Consider the following 20,512-nt stretch of genomic DNA (forward strand, 5'->3'; position numbering starts at 1 on the left):
AAAGACAAATACCGCATAATCTCATGTGTGAAATCTCGAGGAGTTGAACTCATAGAAGCAGAGAGTAGGATGATAGTTGCTGGGGCTGGGGGTGGAGGGAATGGGGAGGCGCTGGTTAAAAGGTAGAGAATTTGTGAGATGATGCAGTTTGCAGTTATGTAAAATGGGTATGTTCTGGAAATCTAATATATAGCATAGTGACTATTGGCAATGATACCATACTGTGTTTTTGAAATTTGCTAAGAGAGTAGATCTTAAATGTCCTCACCACACATACAAAAGAGTGGTAACTATACGAGGTGATGGATATGTTAGTTTGATTGTGGTGATCACGTCACATTGCATACACATATTAACACCTTGTACACCTTAAATATTCACAATACTTACTAGGTACATCTCACTCAAGTCAGAAGAAAAAATAATAGTAAGTATTTACAGTCTGAATCCTCTCTGGTGTGTCAGAGAGGAATAAAAGGAATTTTCCAAAACTGTTCCATAACACCCAGTAAACTTATACTCAACCATTTGATTTCACCATGTTGAGTTGCTTATCTCTTATAAATTACTGTCTTTTCTGAAAAGTTTGTTTTCTAGAACTCAGATAGTTTTTTCTCTAGCAGAAAATTACTAATTTCCCTCCATTGATTTAGAAATAAATAACTGCTATTTTATTTTTATTTTTAATGTTTATTTTTGAGGGAGAGAGCAAGCAGGAAGAGGGACGGGTGGTGGGGTCGGGACAGAGGATCTGAAGCAGGCTCTGCACTGACAGCAGAGTCTGATGGGGGCTTGAACTCACAAACCGTGAGATCATGACCTGAGCCGAAGTCGACTGCTTAGCTGACTGAGACACCCAGGTGCCCCTAAATAGCATGTTTTTAGAGAGATGAGCAGAGAAGTGTTGAGAAAAGAATGAAAATCCACCAAAATTTCATTCAGAAGAAAAAATCTATAAACATTTTTATATCTTTCAGTCTTTTTCATTGAAATATATTTGACATACAGCATTGTGTAAATTTAAGGTGTACAACAGGTTAATTTGATACATTTACATATGGTAACATGATTGCCATTGTAGCAACAATTAGTACCTCTGTCACATTTCATAATTATTCTTTCTTTTTAGTAGTTGGTATTCAGCCTTTATATTTTCACAGAGTCAAAATCATATCTCTACAATTTTGAGTACTCTTTTTATTCAACATTATAAACATTTCCCATGTGACTTAATATTCTAGGACATCATTTTTAATGACTGCATAATATTCCATCATATAATATAAACCACAATTTGCCCATCTGTCCCCTGGTTGTTGATATTTAGGTTGGAAGAACTCAATCCCTACTCTCATTAAACCATATTTACACAAATAATCATAAAAATTTTAAGAACAATAGGTATTCCAACCTAAAAACAGAGTCCTATGGGAGTAAAAGAGGAGTCAAATATAGTCTGAGATCTCAGGGGAGACTTCTCTGATGAAGTAATACTTAAGTAACTCTGAATAATTATAAGAAATTATTACAGGAATGGGAAAGAGCACCCCCCTGAAGAGGAAGTCACAGAAAATACATCATATGGAAGTTCTCTGGGTTGGAAAGGAGTGTGTTTGGGCATCAGGGAAGCTGGAGCATAGACTTGTGGAATAGGCAGAGGACAAACCATAAAGAGCCTTTGAGGCTAAGTTTGAGATTTTGGATTTATCTTTAAGGAGGAAGAGGAGGAGGAGGAATGGGGGAAGAGGAGGAGATGAGGAAGAAACACCTCTGAAGAGTTCTAAACAAGGAAATAAAATTATTAGACTTTCATTTTACAGAAATTGCTTGGACTACAGTATAAAGAATATATTGGCAGGGAGGAAAATACCGTTGCCAGGAGACTCGTTAGATGGGGAGACAGAATGGATTCAGGAGTCATGGAGGGAGAAGGGTGGACTGATGGGAGACATATTTTGGAGGGAGGATGATCAGAACTCAGTGACTGGATGTAGGAGTGAGGAATAAGATGTCAAGAATTCCTCTCGGTTTTCTGGTTCGATAATGGATGAATGATGGTGCAGTTCACCAAGAGGCAACACGGAGGAGCAGGTTCGAGGGGAGAGATGAGGAGTTCAGTTTTGGATATGTTGCAATTCATGTACGTGTGAACCATTGGAATGGAAATGTCAAGGGAAAGGGTTGTATATAGGTGTCTGGAGTCCAGAAGAAATCTCTGCTTTAGGTAAACATGTAAGAGTTACCAGTATATTAATGATATGTGAAGTCACAGGGTGTGACTGTCACATGAGGGAGCATGAGGACAGCCTAGGACAGAGCCTATGGTGGATGCCATGCTGCCCAGTTAGATTCCCCCCTTCAGGACTGAAAGTCTTTGGCCGCTCAGGTGTTGGCTGACAGCCTTAGCTTCTAGCCCTCTCCAAGAACTGCCCTTGGCCGAAGAGAGCCACATTGCCCAAGGTCTTGCCCTCTTGGAGAAGGTACCTGTCTGCATCTGAACTAAGAACAACTGAGAAAGGCCATTCTGGCTTCATAGGTACTTGTGAGATTGTCTGAAGGCCTTGTTGAGGTTGTACCACAGTTCAAGTTCTCCCTTGGACCTGCTTCCTTCCCCCTTCCCTTCTTCATCGTGAGAACATTCCTTAGTAAGTTTCATACATTCAAAGCTCTCAGAATTGGCTTTTGGGGGAACCTCTTCTACAAGTGAAACTTTCCGCTCAGGTGTGACTCATTTTACAACACAGACTGGGAAAACTTTTGTTGGAAGAGACAGATGAATGGATCATTTAACTCGAAAAAGTCCCTTGGAATGCATTTTGAAGGCATATACTTCTAGGCAAAATTTAAAACTTTTAAAAAGGCTTTATTCTTATCAACTTATCTCTAAGTGGATTCCCAGACCTAATTGGAAGGGTTCTTCATAAGTGATCCTGCTTGAATTAAGCTGATGTCAATTTCCACCCCCAGGACTTGCCTCCTTTATTTAGAAATTCTTCTTCTACATCCATTTCTAGCCAATCTGAGAAGAAATGTGGACTGACCTTTCTGCCTCCCTATTGTCCATTTTTCCTTTAAATCAAAAGTAGGCAATGGCCTCTTCCCTCTTTAAGAAGAAAGAGAATCTCATGATTTTCATAGCTTTCTGACTGCTGTTGTTTGAAATTTAAATATAGAGCTCCTAGCAATGGTATGAGCAGAGCTTCCTTACATACTGGCCTCTGGGAGATTCTTAGAGCAGATCTCTAAAAAGCTTATATTCCTATCACACCATTAAGTTTTGAATAACACTCTTAAACTGACAACTCAACAAGATTTATAATGAGACATTTAAAGTGCTTTTATCATCTCTTTCATCGTAGATATATTGTATACATGGAAACAAAACAAAACATTAAATGCTAAGATGTAATGAAATCCTATCCACAGAAGCTCACAGATCCTTTGAAACTTATGTATGTAACATAATTATTTTCAGATACAGTATCATTGAGCTCTTTGGGAAAAGACTCATATTGTATTCACTTTTCTCCCACTCTGAATCTTGACAAGAGTTTCTCAGGAAATGGAAATACAATGGGAAAATGTGCATCAGTGAAAATAAAGTCTTGGGTTTAATATCTGATAAATACAGGAGAAATGAGAGGCAGGAAAAGGAGGAGAAAAAAATGTGTGCTAATCATCTCATTTATATGGGAAGAGATCAAAGGATTTTGCTCTATTTTTGAGGCTGGGAGATGAATGTTGATTCAAATATGTTTTTGGCAAAATAAAAAATAACTGAAGGCATCATTTAAAAAAAATTTTTTTTTAATGTTTTATTTATTTCTAAGAGAGAGAGAGAGAGAGACAGCGTGAGCAGGGGAGGGTCAGAGAGAGAGGGAGTCACAGATTCTGAAACAGGCTCCAGGCTCTGAGCTGGCAGTCAGCACAGAACCCGACGCGGGGCTCGAACCCAACCGCGAGATCATGACCTAAGCGAAAGTCGGACGCTTAACCGACTAAGCCACCCATGCGCCCCAACTGAAGGCATCATTTAAAAACATGTGTGCCTTTCAAATTCTTGAAGAAAAATATGTATGTAGAAAACAAAAGAAATCACAAGGAACCATAGAGATTATGACAAGTATAAGACAATACAGGAGTTAATTTTAAGGAGCTAAATTCCCATATATAATTTTAATTTTTTTTAACGTTTGTCTATTATTGAGAGACAGAGAGAGGCAGAGTGTGAGCTGGGGAGGGGCAGAGAGAGGGAGAGACACAGAATCAGAAGCAGGCTCCAGGCTCTGAGCTGTCAGCGCAGAACCTGATGCGGGGCTCAAACTAACAAACCCTGAGATCATGACCTGAACTGAAATCAGACACTTAGCAAACTGAGCCACCCACGTGCCCCTAAATTCCCCTGTTAAAAAGATTACTTATAATGACCTAGTCAAGAATTGAAGTCCAATTATAAAAGGCTGGGAAGAGCAAAGACAAACCATGGAAAGAAGAGTTTGCATTTGTATTTTAGAGAGAGAGAAATTAAAATCACAAAGCACTAAAAAGGAATAATAGGTCATTTATATCCATAAAAGCAAAATTTACAAGAAGATGGGACATCATGAAGCTATATGTCAAATAACATAACTTTACTGCCAGGAGAAATATCACAACAAAATTTGATTTTGCTAATCAAAAATAGCAACACCTATATTTAATTTCCTGACAGATCGAGCAAGTGAGAAATCACTTGGGGTATAGAAGATTTAAATGTCTTATGTAACAGACTGACTTAATAGATATATATTAAAAAATTCATATTTATACAGAAAATGATTTATTTCCTTATGCTCAGAAAATTTTAACAGAAATAGTACATATGTTAGGCCACAACAAAAATTTAATACATTCTGCAAATCAGAAAATTTACAGAAAAAACACTCTTGGGCTACAAACAATAAAACTAGAAATGAGTCTCAAAATATACAAATTATCAAATATGAAAAGTAAGCATTTATGCAACACCTGGGTGGCTCAGTCAATTGAGCACCCAACTCTTGATTTTGGCTCAGGTCATGATCTCAGGGTTGTGGGATAGAGTCCCAAATCAGGATCAGGCTCTGTGCTGAGCATGGAGTCTGCTTAAGACTCTCTCTCTCTCTCTCTCTCTCTCTCAATAATAAAAACAAGAAATGTAAGCATTTATAAATAAAAATAAAACAAAACTATTTACTGAATGACTCTTTAAAAAAATTTTTTTAAATGTTTGTTTATTCTTGAGAGAGAGAGGCAGGCGAGGGGCAGAGAGAGAGGGAAACACTGAATCTGAAGCAGGTTTCAAGCTCTGAGCTGTCAGCACAGAGCCTGATGCAGGGCTTGAACTCACGAACTATGAGGTCATGACCTGGGCCAAGGTCATGACGCTTAACCAACTGATTCATCCAGGCACGCTGAATGACTCTTGAGTCAGAGAAACAAATTTTCAGTTATAAAATATTTGAAGAATGATAATGAAAGAATAGCAATAAGCAGAGGTAAATTAAAATAATAACTATAATTTCTCATGTTCAAACAGGAAGAAAGCAAAGCAATAAACTAGATATTTGTTCCAGGAAGTTCAAAAGAGAGAGATGAAATATACTTAAGGAAGTCAGGAAGAAGAAAACATTTTAAAAGTATAAATCATAAAACTAAAAATAAAACTGATTAACATAGGAGCTAGGTCTAAAACAATGTGTATCTAATAATTGAATAACTTGAATAAATATTTGTTTTGCACTTACAGGTATTGTTCTAAGCACCTTACAGATATTAACTCCTTATAGTGACCCTGCACAGTAAGTATTCGTAGTATCCTGTATTTATGATAAGGAAACTGAGGCACAGAGAGATTAAGAAACTTACCCAACATCAGAAGTCTAGCAAGTGGTAAAGCTGGGTTTTGAGCCCAGACAGTCTGGCTCTAAAGGCTGTATCCTTAATTTCCATAATGTACACGCAATTATTAAGGAAAATGGTTACAAACTTATAGAAACAATGAATAACAATTTAAAAATTTATAAGTGAAAAATGCCTGTGACATTCTGCTAAAAACATGGGTGATTTAAAAATATTCTCTATAAGTAATTCATGGTGCATGCCACCTACAATTGTCAAATAATGTTTAAAGAATAATGATTGTTTCATCCAGAAATGCCAATACATTATCTTAAGAGCATATTATTTTAAGGGTGAAATTGATAATGTTTAAACTCTTCAGCAAGCTATTGTGGCATTTAGATATCTGTTATTTTGAGTGATCAACACTCCTCTCCACTTTTTGGAAATGCTCCCTTTTTTTCCCAAGAAGTGCTTTTGTCCACTTCAACCATGTGGTTTGAATGGAAGTTGTGATTTTTGTCAGATTTTGTTTCCCTTGTCAGAAGTGGGCAATGGACTCAAATAGGGTCCATCAGAGCCCTTCTCTGGGAACTTTGAACTTAGGACCTCCGAGGGCAACGCTCAGTTTCTTGTTTGACATGATGGAGGATCTTAGCAATACTTCTAAACTGAGAACAACTAAAATTTTGGCTAAAATAGAAACAGCTATTTAAAAAAATGAGATACAGCTTTGGATTGGCTAAAATCCAAACCACTGACAACACTAAATGCTAGTAAGGTATGAAGCAATAAGGATTCTCATTCATTGATATTAGGGTTGCAAAATAATACAAATACTTTGGAAGAGTGTGGCAGTCTTTTGCAAAACTAAACATACTCTTACCATAAGACCTAGCATTTCTTTTCTTGGTATTGACCCGAATAAGTTGAAAAGTTATGTTATATAAAAACCTACACACCCATGTTTAAAGTAGCCTTATTTAAAAAAAAATTAAAAATTTAAAGTAGCCTTATTAACTGTAGTTTCCTGATCTTTGGTGCTAGAATGTAAGTTCTGTGAGGGCAGGTGTTTTGTCTGTTATGTTCATGGTACTATCCTTGGGAAATTTCATGGTGTTTGGTCTATAGTATTTGCTTATTTGATGAATGAATAATTTACTCAGAAGGGGAAAAATAAAATAGAGTAGCCTTATTCATAGTTGCTACAACTTGGAAGGCATCAAGATAGCTTTCACTGGGTGACTGGATAAATGAATTGTGGTATATCCAAACAATGGAATACTATTCAGTGGTAAAAACTAATGAGCTATTAAAGCCATGAAAAGACATAGAGGACTTTCAAATGCATTCTGCTAAGTGAAAGGAGCCAATCTGAAAAGACAACATACTGTATGATTCCAACTTTATGACATTTTGATAAAGGCAAATTTATAATCAGTCACTGCGAGGGGTTTGGAGGGAAGGAGGGAGAGATGAAAAGGTAGAGTACAAGGGACTTTTAGGGCAGTGAATCTCTTCTGTATGATACTGTAATGATGGATGTATTCTATACATGTAACTGCAGATACATTATATCTTTGCTAAAACTCACAGAGTACAATACAAAGTAACTCCTAATGTAAACAATGGATTTTAGTTAATAACAATAAGGTATCAATATCGGCTCATCCAATTTGAGCCAATTTATCAATTGTGATAAATATTCCACACTAATGTCAGATGTTAATAACAGGAGAAACTGGATGTGCATTTGCCCAGGGTGGATGGTGGCAGGAGAGGGGGTATATGGGAATTCTGTACTTCCCACTCAATTTTTCTGTAAACCTGAACTGCTTTAAAAAAATAAAGTTTGCTGGAGCACCTGGGTGGCTCAGTTGGTTGAGCCTCTGACTTTGGCTCAGTTCATGATCTCTGTTTGTGAGTTTAAGCTCCACATCGGGCTCTGTGCTGTTAGCCTGTCAGCACAGAGCCCTCTTGGGATCCTCTGCCCCTCATTCTCAGCCCCTCCCCTGCTTACATTGTCCCCCAAATAAATAAATATTTTAAAAAGTTTGTTAATTAAAAATAAAACAAACAAAACAGCTGTTGAAGAAGAAGAACCAGTGAAGCAAGGACCTAGGGAGCTAAGGTTCTGAAGAAAAGTTAATAATGGATTGGGGCAAACCCTCAATTCTCACTGCTTTCCCCCTTCACACTGCCAGTGCTTAATGATATGCCTAGAAGCTTAGCATAAAGCAGTGGCCAAGAGTTTTCATCAGTCTCTTGGGGCTGGGGAGACAAACTTTGAAGTTTATTGCTACCAAGATATACAGGACTGGAAGTGACAAGATCATAGAGGAAAGGGAACTGCTGGGAAGCGAGCCCAACCTTCTCTACCATATTTTCCCTCAAGATGTTTTCTGATTTCTACTTTGTACTTGAAGCTGATAACCCAAATAGGAAATGGATATGAAGAGGCTAAGAGACTTAAGTTGAACCTTTGAAGCTTCTTGGTGCCACAGAGAAACAATAGTTGGAGTTCAGGGTCTGCCATGGAGGAGGGGTCTTCACACCCTAGGTTTTCATTTGAGACCCCCAAGGGACTTTTCAAACCAAAAACAGATCAGATCTTACAAGAACTGAAACCTGGCCTCTAATTATCTCAATCTCTATTTGGATCAAAATGAATTTGCCCCTATTTAACTACCTGTCAGAATAAAATTAAATGATCTTTTTAGGAAAACAATAGAATCTAGAGCCTATGTGTATATTTTCATATACAGTGCAAAATAATCAATAAAAGATTAATAGGCATGTCAGAGTCAACCAAGGGAGAATAAAAAGGTAATAGACCCATGTCCATATGTGATCTGGATACTAGAATTCTCAAAGGTGGGTTTTAAAATATTTGTGAATAGTATTATTAAGAAAATAGGTGACAATGCAAAATGTCACTAAAGACCTGAAATCCACAAAAAGAACTATAAAGACTATCTATAAATAACAAAATTAAAAACCCAATAGACAATTTACCAGTAAATTAGACAAGTTAAACAAAAGAGCCCATAAAAATTCAATGAGCCAATTAGAGAAGTAGAAGGTAGTTCAAACAGAAAATATCTAGATTAAAACATGAAGAGGAAAAAGAAAAATATATGGACAATAGAGAAAACATATAGATACTTTCCCTTAAGAGATGTTGGGAAAAGGTCTGACATGCATGTATTTAGCATCCCAGGAAATAAAGAGAGAGAAAACAGGGCCAATACATATCTGAAGGAGTAAGTAAAAGGAAATCAGTAGGGAAAATCAACAAAACCAAAACCTGGTTCTTGAAAAGATTAATAAAATTAATAAGCTTCTGACCAGACTAACTGAAAAAAAAGGAAGGGCACAAATTACTAATATCAGAAATTAAAAAGAAGACATCATTACAATTCCATATACCTGAAAAGGATAAGAAAACAATGCTATGAACAGCTCTATGCCCGCGAATTTAATAATGTAGATAAAACAGACCAATTCCTTGAAAGACACACTCTACCAAAATTCACACAAGAAGAAATAGTCTAAATGATCTGTATCTCTTAAAAAAATAGAATCAGTAATAGCCTTTTTAAAAAAAAATTAAATTCAAGTTAGTTAACATATAGTGTAGTATGGTTTCAGGAGCAGAGTTTAGTGATTCATCACTCACATATAACACCCAGTGCTCACCCCAACATGGATTCAATGGTGATTTCTACCAAACATTAAAGGAAGAAATCATACCAATTATCTACAATCTTTTCCAGAAGATGGAAGCAGAGGGAATACTTCCTAACTTATTCAGTGAGTCCAACATTGTCCTAATACCAAAGTCAGACAAAGAGTTGACAAAAGAAGAAAACTACAGATGAATGTCTTTCATGAACATAGATGTAAAAATCTTCAACAAAATATTAGCAAATTGAATCCAATAATGTATAAAAATAATTGTACACACAACCAATAATACACACAACCATTTATGCCAGGTATGCAAGGCTGGTTCAATATTTGGAAATCACTTAATATAATCCATCACATCAACAGGCTAAAGAGGAAAAACTGCATGTTCATTTCAGTAGATGCAGTGAAAGCATTTGACAAGATCTATCATTAATTTATAAAAACTTTCAGTAAGAAGGGAAGGAACTTCTTGATACAGAACATCATCAAAAAAAACTTACAGGTAACATCATATTAATGTTAGGAAACTGCCCACTAAGATCAAGAACAAGGCAAGGCTGTTTTATTACTGTGTTTCAACATCATACTGGCAGTCCTATAAAATGCAATAAAGTATGAAAAGCAATAAAAGGTATACAGATAGGGAAGGAAGAAATAAAACTGTATTTATTTATGACTTGATAGTCTCTGTGGAAAATCTGAAAGAATCAACAGCAAAACTCCTGGAACTAATAAGCAGTTATAGAAAAGTTGCAGGGTACAAGGTTAATATACAAAACTTAATTGTTTTCCTATATACCATCAATTAACAAGTAGAATTTGAAATTGAAAACACAATACTAGGGTGCCTGGGTGGCTCAGTTGGTTGAGCATCCACCTCTTGGTTTTGGCTTAGATCAGATTATGATCTCGTGGCTCATGAGATCGAGCCCCTCATCAGGGTCTGTGCTGACAGCATGAAGCCTACTTGGGATTCTCTGTCTCTGCCCCTCCCCCACTTGAGTTCACTCTTTCTCTCAAAAGAAATAAATAAACATTTTTAAAGAAACCTACAATATCATTTACAGTGTCACCAAAATATGAAGTACTTAGGTATAAGCTAACAAAATATATGGAATGTATGAGAAAAATAAAAATATGATGAAAGAAGTCAAAGGAGAGCAAAATAAATGGAGGTATATTCCATATTTATGAATAGGAAGACTCAATATTATAAATGTATCAATTTTTCCCAAGATGCCAGGTTTTCTTTGATCTATAGATTCAATGCAATCTCAGTCAAAATCCTAGCAAGTTATTTTCTGGATATCAATGAACTAACTCTTAAGTTTGTATGGAGAGGCAAAAGATCCAAAATAGCCAATACAATATTGAAAAAGAAGAACAAAGTTGGAAGATGGAAAACTATCTGACTTCAAGACTTACTATAAATCTACAGTGATCTAGACAGTGTTTTACTGGAGAAGGAATAGGTAAATAGACCAGTAGAACAAAATAGAGAGCCCAGAAGTAAGCCTAAATAAATATAGCCAACTGATCTTTGATAGAGCAAAGACAATACAACAAAAAAAGTTAGTCTTTCAACAAATGGTGCTAGAACAACTGGATGTCCATATGCAAAATAATTAAGACCTTACATACTTCCCGAAAATGAACTCAAAATGGATCACAGACCTAAGTGTAAAACACAAAACTATAAAATCTCTGAAGTTAGCATAGGAGAAAACCTAGATGATCTTGGGTTTGGTGGTGATGTTTTAGACACAACACCAAAGACATGAACCATGGAAGGAATAATTGATAAGCTGGACTTCAGCAAAATTAAAAAATTCTGCTCTGCAGAAGATGCTGTCAGGAGAGTGAAAAGATAAGCCATAGACTGGGAGAAAATATTTGCAAAAGACATATTTGATAAGGAACTGTTATCTAAAATATATAGGAATTTTCAAAACTCAACAATAAGAAAATAATATTAAATAACAATAACAACAATAAGAATAACAACAATAGAATAAGAATAACAATAGAATAAGAATAACAACAATAAGAAATAAGAAAAGAAAACTCAACAATAAGAAAACAAAGGAAAAAGAAAACTCAACACTAAGAAAATTCTCGTTCATTCTTCTGGGAATGCACAATGGTACAGACATTTTGGAAGATAGTTTGGCAGTTTCTTACAAACTAAACATACTCTTATATGATCCAGGAATTGCACTCCTTGATTTTTACCTAAAGGAGCTGAAAACTATGTCCACACAAAAACTTGCACACAAAATGTGTATAGCAGCCACATTCATAATTACTAAAATGTGGAGGCAACTATAATGTCCTCTAGTAGGTGAATGGATAAACTGTGGTACACCCAGACAGTGGAGTCTTATGCAGAAAAAAAAAAAAAAAAGAAAAGAAAAGATCTATCTAGCCATGAAAAGACATGGAGGACCACATAAATGCATTTTACTATGTGAAAGAACCAATCTAAAAAATCAACTTATTGTATGGTTCCAACTATTTGACATTCTGGAAAGGCAAAATCATGGAGACAGTAAAAAGATCAATGGTTGCCAAGCATTAGGGGAGAGGGAGGGATAACTAGGTGGAGCACAGAGAATTTTTAGGGCAGTGAAACAATTCTGTATGATAGTATGATGGCAGATACATGTTATTACACATTTGTCCAAATCCATAGAATATACGACACCAAGATCGAGCTCTAATGTAAACTGTGAACTCTGGATGACAATGCTAAGTTTGGATTTAAGACTACTATTTCATGATTTGTATCTTGTTTTCTTTGTTTTTGTTGTTGTTCCTGTTTTTTTTCTTTCCTGCGTTTTTTGGGGGTATTTGAATTGTTTTAGCATTCCATTTAAATTTCCTTATTGTGGTTTTCACCTTATTTCTGGGGATTAAAATAGACCTAGTTAACTTTTCACTGTCTAGTGGGAGTCAGTACTTTACCACTTAAGAATATAAAAACGTATGTGCATGGAGGAGGGCACTTGTGGAGATGAGCACTGGGTGTTATATGGAAACCAATGTGACAATAAACTATTTGTAAAAAAAAATAAAGCAGATACTGAATCACAAAAAATAAAAAATAAAAAAAAAGAATATAGAAACGTTACCACCACAATGGTCCCGTTAGCCTCCCCTCTTTATGTTGCATTTATCCGATATATTACATCTATACACATGGAAAACCTCATAAAGATGTCATATTTTTGCTTTCAACTGTCAAACATATTTTCCAGAACTCAATGGGAGAATAATAGTCTATTATATTAAGCACCTCTCAATATTATTCTCCCATAAGTGGCTTCTCAACATCACTCCACTCTGTGTTTCTTCCTGCAGCCTCTTTCCTGGCTTCACATACCAGGAAGCCTGGATTTCCCGTTGCCATGAGACAGGCCCTTGTGGACCTTTTACTAAACTGTCAGCTCTTTCTGCTTGCGGGTTATGTCCCCATGCTTTAATAAAATCACCTTTTTGCACTACCACCACCAACAAACCCCCCAAAAACAACAATGAAAAAGACCTATCAGGATCTGTGGCTTGGAGTTATTAAAGGTGTGATTTCTACTTGTGAATCCATCATAAGCTTTGTCAAGGGATTTTTTTCCTCCTTTGGAGGCAGCAATAATTGGATCAAACATGATTTCACAATTGACTCGATGTGGGTGTCTATTGTGTTCTTAGACAATGCTCTCACCTGAAAATCATCCTGATCTTTGGAAAGGAGGGAGAAACTAATATTTATTAGAATAACTTCCTCTCACATATATGCATACTTTTATTAATAATACTCTGTGCAGCTGTGATATATTATAAACTTTACTGTCTCAGAAACATCTCCCTTAACACACACACGACACATGCACACAGATGCCTTATATGTGCATGCAGACACATATATGTCCATTTCATTAGTGAACAACACCAATAATATGAATGTTTTCTCCTGGCATTTTAGCTAGTAGTGTATGCTCATCACGTGAGCACTAATTAAGGTGACCAAACAACTTATCATGGAACCAGGATATTTTTGGAAGTGAAAGGGGAGGCCGAGAGCACTGGGCCTCATGAAGAGCACCATAACAGCACTAAAGCTGGAGATAAGTGACCAACGATGATTTGACCCACAGCTGAGAGAAACCAGTGGCAACAGTCTTAATCTCAGAGGATTTGAAGAACGTAAGGGCAATCCCTAGGGATGAAATAATTCAGCCATTCAGAACCTTGTCCCTGAACTAAAAAGGGTTTCCCTGAGCACAATCTTGTCTTATTCACAGCTCCCCTGCAAGGGAGGAATTATTGTCCCCACATCCAAGATAAAGAAATGGAGGCTTGGGGGAGTGAATACAAATGTCCAAGATCCTCACAGCCAGAACTTCAAAGAGTTGACACTAGGACTTTGCCTTCCCCGATTCCAGACACCGACCTGGAACGTAAATGTGTGGACTGCATACAAACACCAGTGGCCATGTATCAGGCCTCCACTTCCAGTTCCTGGTCGCATAACAGCTGTGCGACCTTAGCTGACCTGTGTGTTTATAGTGGCATTGTGAGTATGGCAGCTTCTGACATGCAATGCTTGCCATGTGCCCCACTCAGAGCTGCTTTCCTGTCGTTACATCACTTTCACACCTCATATTAACCCCATCACATTTTGCAAATGAGGGAAATCGTCTGGTAGAGACTGGAAAAGTGCCCACTGCTTGGGAGATACTCGACGTTAGTTCCCCTTCACCCTTTACCACAGGTCAGAGCACAGTGCAGGTCCTGAACCATTTGAGCTTTCACAGTATTGCTCTGGAAGATTTTAAAAGGTAGTCCCTCCTCCTAATGAATATGTGTCCTTCCGTTTTTCTAAAGATTCAAGGATTGCTTGTTATATGGTTATTATTATTACTATTATTATTATGGCCAGAATCCCTCCCACTTCTTGAAACCATTTTGTCCCATGCCCTGGTTGTGGCCATGCATGAGAAACAGCAGGTGGTGCCAGATGACAGATGGTGTGGGAGCCCGTTCCCCGGTGGGAGGGGGCGCGAGCGAGGGAGCAGGCAGGCAGCTGCCAGGAGCTCTTCCCCTCTCGCTCGCGCCTCGCTCTCAGAAACTCCCAATCCAGACACAGGCAAGGCGCTGTCCTTTCAGCACCACGAGCTCGGGCTGAGGAGGGAGGACTCCTGGCCGTCCTCCTCCTCTTCAAATTGGCTTGAATCTGCTCTGACCCCCCAAGAGTGCATCACAGTAAGTAGGCATTTGTTTTTGCTATAACCACTGCTCAATATCCTCTGACCCTTTACCATCTCTTTCACCTCCACAACAACCCTATTTTGTCTAATAATGTTCCATCAGCAGGATTGACAAGAGAAATCCAGTTGTCTGGGCTTCTAGGGTTCGGGTGGGAGCATCGTTTGACTTCCAAAGGAGCTTGAGAGAAATATATGCTATTTGTTTATTTAGTTGGCAATCTTGCAATATGGGGGTTGCTAACTTTCCATGGAAGCAAAAAAAAAAAAAAAATGGCCCTTCGCTATTGAGGAAATGGAGGCATTCCATGGCTGAATAGGAGGATCAGGTTCAAGCCAGTGCTTTTTTGTTTTAGGAAATTGTACCTCCTGTACAACCTACATATCATGTAAAAGGCTACAGTAACATAGAGACATTGAATGTACTTATTGTGTTTTAGGGAGATAGCTGAAGCAAAGCCAACATAATAAAATTAGCAAGGTAGTAAGGTGTGGTGGTAAGGTGAAATTTATCATACTGCAGGGTGACCCAGAATAATAAGATTTAATTTTGCAGTACGAATAAGCTTTTCACTGAGATTATATGACTGTATTAGCTCTAGTGTCTTGTATTTTTTTTTTAAAAAAGCTTGTATATTGTTTGTGTAAGTCTGGGATTTTCCTTGAGTTTCCTGAATTATAAGACTGTTGGAACCACATGGGCGGGTGTCATATTTTGATGATTAAAGAAGTTTTACTGGATAATGAGAATCATGTCAGGAAATCTAGCAGAAGATAGATAGATGACTGATCTCTACATGGAAAACCGAGTGGAGCTGTTGAGGACAGCGCTATTTTCTCTGTCGTCAGCCCTCTCTTCCCCTGCCTCACCTCCCACTGTAACTAGAACCCCACTGCTTGTCTTAGGTCTGGGAAGAAAGGTGTAAGGATGGTGAAGCTGAACAGTAACCCCAGTGAGAAGGGAACCAAGCCGCCTTCGGTTGAGGATGGCTTCCAGACCGTCCCTCTCATCACTCCCTTGGAGGTTAACCACTTACAGCTGCCTGCTCCGGAAAAGGTAAAGCAGATGCTCTTCTCCCCATCAGTCCCTCATGCCTCCCCCATCTCAGGAAATAAAGCAGCAAAAAATGCCACCTCTCCAAACCTTTCCATCCCCTCAGCTAAATATGTCCCCTTTCTTGTAAAATGTAGTTATCCCTTTCAGAGCCATGCCATTTCTTGTGTTATCTCAGGTTTATGGTAAGTGTTTACTCATTTTTTTGTTCACATATACATACATGGGCGAGAAAACTAATCTTCCTCTTTTAAAGTTTCATTGTAGCAGATGAGTGCTAATAGCTTGTAGATGGTGATGGAGAAAATTGTCTTGATTATTTGGGGGAGGCGTTTCAAAAATTCACTGGTATAGATTTGAGGACAGAGAATTGGATGCAGTCCAACAAGCATTTAGTTTGCACCTGCTAAGGCTCTATCCTTGTGCTACAAGTTGGTTATGAAAAGACAAATGACAAAATCCCTCTCTGGTAAAATACTTAATATAATGCATCAGGGTAAATGCTATACCTGAGAATTTCACAGGTTGTGAGAGCACAGGGGTGGAAACAATTAAATTCTGTTGGGGAGGAGGGGGGCTGGAAGGACAGATGAGGTAAACTGCAGAGGTGAACATTTGAATTTGGCTTGTAAAGGTGAGTAAAAGCCTTCCAGAGAGACTACGGGAGGAAAAGACATTTAAGACCTATGCAAAGCATGGAGAGCTTTTGAGAAATAGCATGACTAGAGTAGAGCATCTTTGGGGGAGGCGTGGCTGGCAATGAATGACTGGCTGATGGCACATCTCCTGACATGGGAGTAGTCCATGAAGAATGGAGGTGGGCATTTGTACCAAGGTGGGCACTGATGCAAAAGTTATTCCATGGATGGAGGTGGGAGACACATTATTGCTTCCGATCCAGTTGAGAGAACTTGGGGTTTTACAATGTGAGCTTTTGCATACTGTAAGAGAGAGATTTGGAGGTAAATGATGGAGTTCCCTGGCTGAAGAGCAAACAATGGATCATTCCATCTGTTTGGTTTCCTCATTGGCATCTCCAGGAGGGCATTGTGTGTCTTAACCAATTGGCTCTAGCCAATGAACAGAAGAGGAGCCAAAGCCAGATAAAAGGCCTGGCTGATTGGCTGGGGGTTGAGTCATCTGTTTTGAAAGTGCAGAGGTTGTCAGTATGAGAATGTACACGGGGGTGACAGAAATAAAGAATCCTTGAGCCATCACGAGAGACTGGTAAGGCTTTTAAAAATAAAATGTGAACAGGCACTTAACACTAAAGAAATGTGAAAGAACAGTATTAATTAGGCATCTGCTACGTGTACAGCAGAGGCTCGCAGTTTTTGACTGCGTTTTAGAATCACTTGGGGGAAGCTTTGAAAATCCTGATATCTGGGCTACACCCCAGAAAAATTATATCAGAAGCTCTGGGGGTGAGACCCAGGCATCAGTATTAATTAGATCTCCCCAGGTGACTCCTGAAGTTGAGAACCATTGTGCTAGGTGCACATCTCCCCCGGGGAGTCAGGGATTATGTACACAAATTTATAGGTGAAAAGGTGAAGGATCAGAGAAATTTGGTTAGTTATCCAAGCTTACAGAAGGAGTAAGTGGCAATGCTGGAATCTGAACCCAGATATAATGGATATCGGAGAGGGAAAGGGAGATATTTTTTCAAGGTTTTGTGAGGCTTCAGGAAGAATCTTTACCGTTCTGCCAACAGCTACAGCCTGGGGGACCTGCATGTCCCTTAGAGCTGTGCAAGGAAAAGGGATTGTGGTGAGGTCACCCCTCCCCCAATCCCTATAAACACCTGCAAGTCATCCAGAGATAGCATGGCCTCTGTCTCCCTTTACTCCCCCACCATCGCATCCTCTTGCCTTTGAGGGCTTTCTTCTCTGGTTTAGAGAGGAAAAGGTACAATAGCCATTGAGCATCCAATCCAGATGTACCAGAAGCCTGTCCCAAAGCCTGAAGGACAAATGCCCAAATGCCCTGGGTACCTGAATGCATGGAAAGGGAAAGCAGTGCATCCTGAGAGATGCATCCCTACAGGGACACTTCCTCACAGGGGCTCATCACAGCCTTTCTCATGTTCAGGACAAAATTTTCCTACCAGGCGCCTCAATCTCCTCCTTTGTGAAGTGGGGAAGATCACCCCTACCTCACAATGGTCAGAATGGAGTTATATATGGCCTCAGATGTAAAGCACCTGGCACAAAAGTAGCTATAAAAGAATAATAATCATTTTCAAGTGTTTCCTAAATACTAGATTCTGTTCTAAGCTGTGTATAAACACACACACACACACACACTTTTCTTTCACCGTTTCAATAGTTAAGAGGACCCAATAAGGGAATTGTTACTTTAATCCAGTTTTTGAAGATGACAACATTCAAGCTTGGAGTGGTCAAGTAACTTCCCAAAACACATCGTTAAGGAGGCATCCTGGCAATGTCCAGAGAACCCAGAACCCAAGCAGTGTTGTTCCAAAACTTCCACTTCAGCAGAAACAAGGAGCAGCTGGCCTGGGAGTCCACAGACTTGGGCTCTAGTCTGAGCTCAGTTGACAATCCACAATGTGACTGGCGTGGCTTGTTTCTCCTCCTTCAGGCCTCTGTCTTCTCTTCTCTGAGTGAGAAATTGTATTAGTGGTGTTCCATGCTAGCATTTTGGCTTTCTAATATTTGCAAGAGTAAACACTTTCCCCCTCAACATGACAACAAATGTGTTAGAAGAGAAGTGCACTCAGGAAACCCGGTGGGTCCTCCAAATGCTTAGCGGGCACCAGAGACTCTGCAGCCACCTCTCTAGGAGGGTTGCCAGCCCTGCCCCATCTCTTACTTTTTTCCTTGACTGATGTCTTGAAGCGAGTTTTTTAAACTCCCTCTGCCTCTTCATTGTACAGTGGGTATGATAGCATTGGGACTTAAGTCACAGGACTACAGGGAAGGGGTAGGGAGTCATGATGCAGTCTTCAGCTCTTTGGTTAGGTTCCAGTCAGATGGTGAGTGTTTGAAAATGGTCACATCAGAAAGAAGTATATTTCACCACAGTGTTAAATCATGTTTTTTTAAAATTTAAAATACAGAGTGTGCTTGGTATGTGATACTGACAATCATCTGTAGGTTTGCTCACTAATTGTGCTTTAGTATAAAGACTGTGAGTTTCAGGGGGAAAACCACTTGGAGACTAAGTGGAGAAATGAGCATGTTTGAGGTCCTTGCTTTGGGCTGGAAATGGGCCTCACAAGGCATTCCTATCCGTTATTTCAGTTAATCTTCCCAACGGCTCTGTTGAGGGGTGGATAGTGCACCCATTTCACTGATGGGGAAACTGAGGGTCAGATCAATACTGTGACTTGTCCAATTCTCACAGACAGCATAGGAGAGCTGGGGTTGGAATCCCAGTGTACCTGAAACCCCAATTTTTCCCTCTGCACTGTGCTGCCCTCAATAACAAGAAGCCTCCCACCTCCAAGAATGCTTCCTCAAACTCTTATCTGTGGCCCTGCTCATCCTTGGGCTCCCTGGACCAGCAGGTGGGGCCTGGGCGTGACCCTCCAGAGAGAACATCCCAGCCTCCAATGCTCCCTCCCTGCCCAACACTAGAGGGGTTGGTGCCTGCCTCAGGAGAGGTGGGCCAGCACCCCGTCCACACTGCACCTGCGGAAGCCTCCCTGGAAATGGGGCTGGGTCCTTCTCCCACGGAAACTCTTTCCAGTCATCTCCACTGTCTACAACCCTCAAATCTTGGCCTTGGCAAATCCTTCTCTGCCCCACTGGCTTCCATTCCTACCACTCCTACTTTGTACCCTGAACACCAGCAGGTCAGACCTACCTAGAGCAGTGGAGGGTGATTTTCCCCTCAGTGGGACATTTGCTAATGTCTGGAGACATTTTAGGTTGTGAAAATTAGGGGGGAGACACCATTGGGAAGAGGCCAAGATGGCCGCTAAGTGTCCTACAGTGCATAAGATGCATGCCCCCAAATGTCAACAGTGCCAAGGTTGAGAAACAATGCCCTTGAGTTTTCCACACTCTCCAGGGTGGTTCATGCTTCCTCCTCCTTGCGCAGGCCATTCCTTCTGCCCAGAATGCTCTTCTCAACCCTTTGCCTAATAGGTGAGCACTCATCTTCCTAAACCCAGCTCAGACGGTACCCAGCTCTTCTGGGCACCTTACCTAGCCAACACAGAGTTGGAGCTATGGTTTTACTTATCAACACCTAGTCACTCGGTCACTCACTCATCCAGCACATTTTCTTGGGTGCTTTCAATGTGCTAGGCACTATGCTAGGTTATACATATGCAGCCATGAAAAGTCAGGCATGACCACGGCTTTCATGGAGTTTCCAGTCCAATGGGGAAGAGAGACTTCAAGCAAGCCAGATGTACAGATGTACAGAGACGCAAGCTTCAAGAGGGGGCCTTAAGGAAAGAATGTGGGGCTGTGATGTGAGAAAGGATAAGGTGCAAGGGACCTAATTGTGATGGAGGCGGGTCAGGGGAGGTCCTCCTGGGAAAGGTCCCTGCCTGAGACCTGCAGGATGGGTAGTAAAAGGAGTAGGGGCAAAGGGTCGTGCATGTGGATAAGCAGTGAGGGAGCTAGAGGAATAGGCAGGAGGCCAGGTTGGCTGGGCATTCTGAGTGAGG

General features: G+C 39.6%; 1 protein-coding gene across 4 annotated transcripts in view; it reads left to right on the forward strand.

Annotated features, from left to right (window-relative positions):
* The window catches only part of LOC120223983 (neuronal vesicle trafficking-associated protein 2), a 91,717-nt gene that overhangs the window by 26,441 nt on the left and 44,764 nt on the right, over positions 1–20,512 (forward strand). For 3 of the 4 annotated variants that reach the window (XM_039222212.1, XM_039222215.1, XM_039222214.1), the window contains 2 exons: positions 5,768–5,819; positions 15,720–15,870. In XM_039222212.1, the coding sequence (XP_039078143.1) occupies positions 5,768–5,819; positions 15,720–15,870 (203 nt within the window). Of the gene's footprint in view, positions 1–5,767; positions 5,820–14,655; positions 14,812–15,719; positions 15,871–20,512 lie in introns of those variants that run through there. The other variant, XM_039222213.1, reaches the window with a different exon arrangement.

This window comes from Hyaena hyaena, unplaced genomic scaffold (genome assembly GCF_003009895.1).
Source record: "Hyaena hyaena isolate Hyena2069 unplaced genomic scaffold, ASM300989v1 scaffold_1081, whole genome shotgun sequence".
NCBI lineage: Eukaryota > Metazoa > Chordata > Mammalia > Carnivora > Hyaenidae > Hyaena > Hyaena hyaena.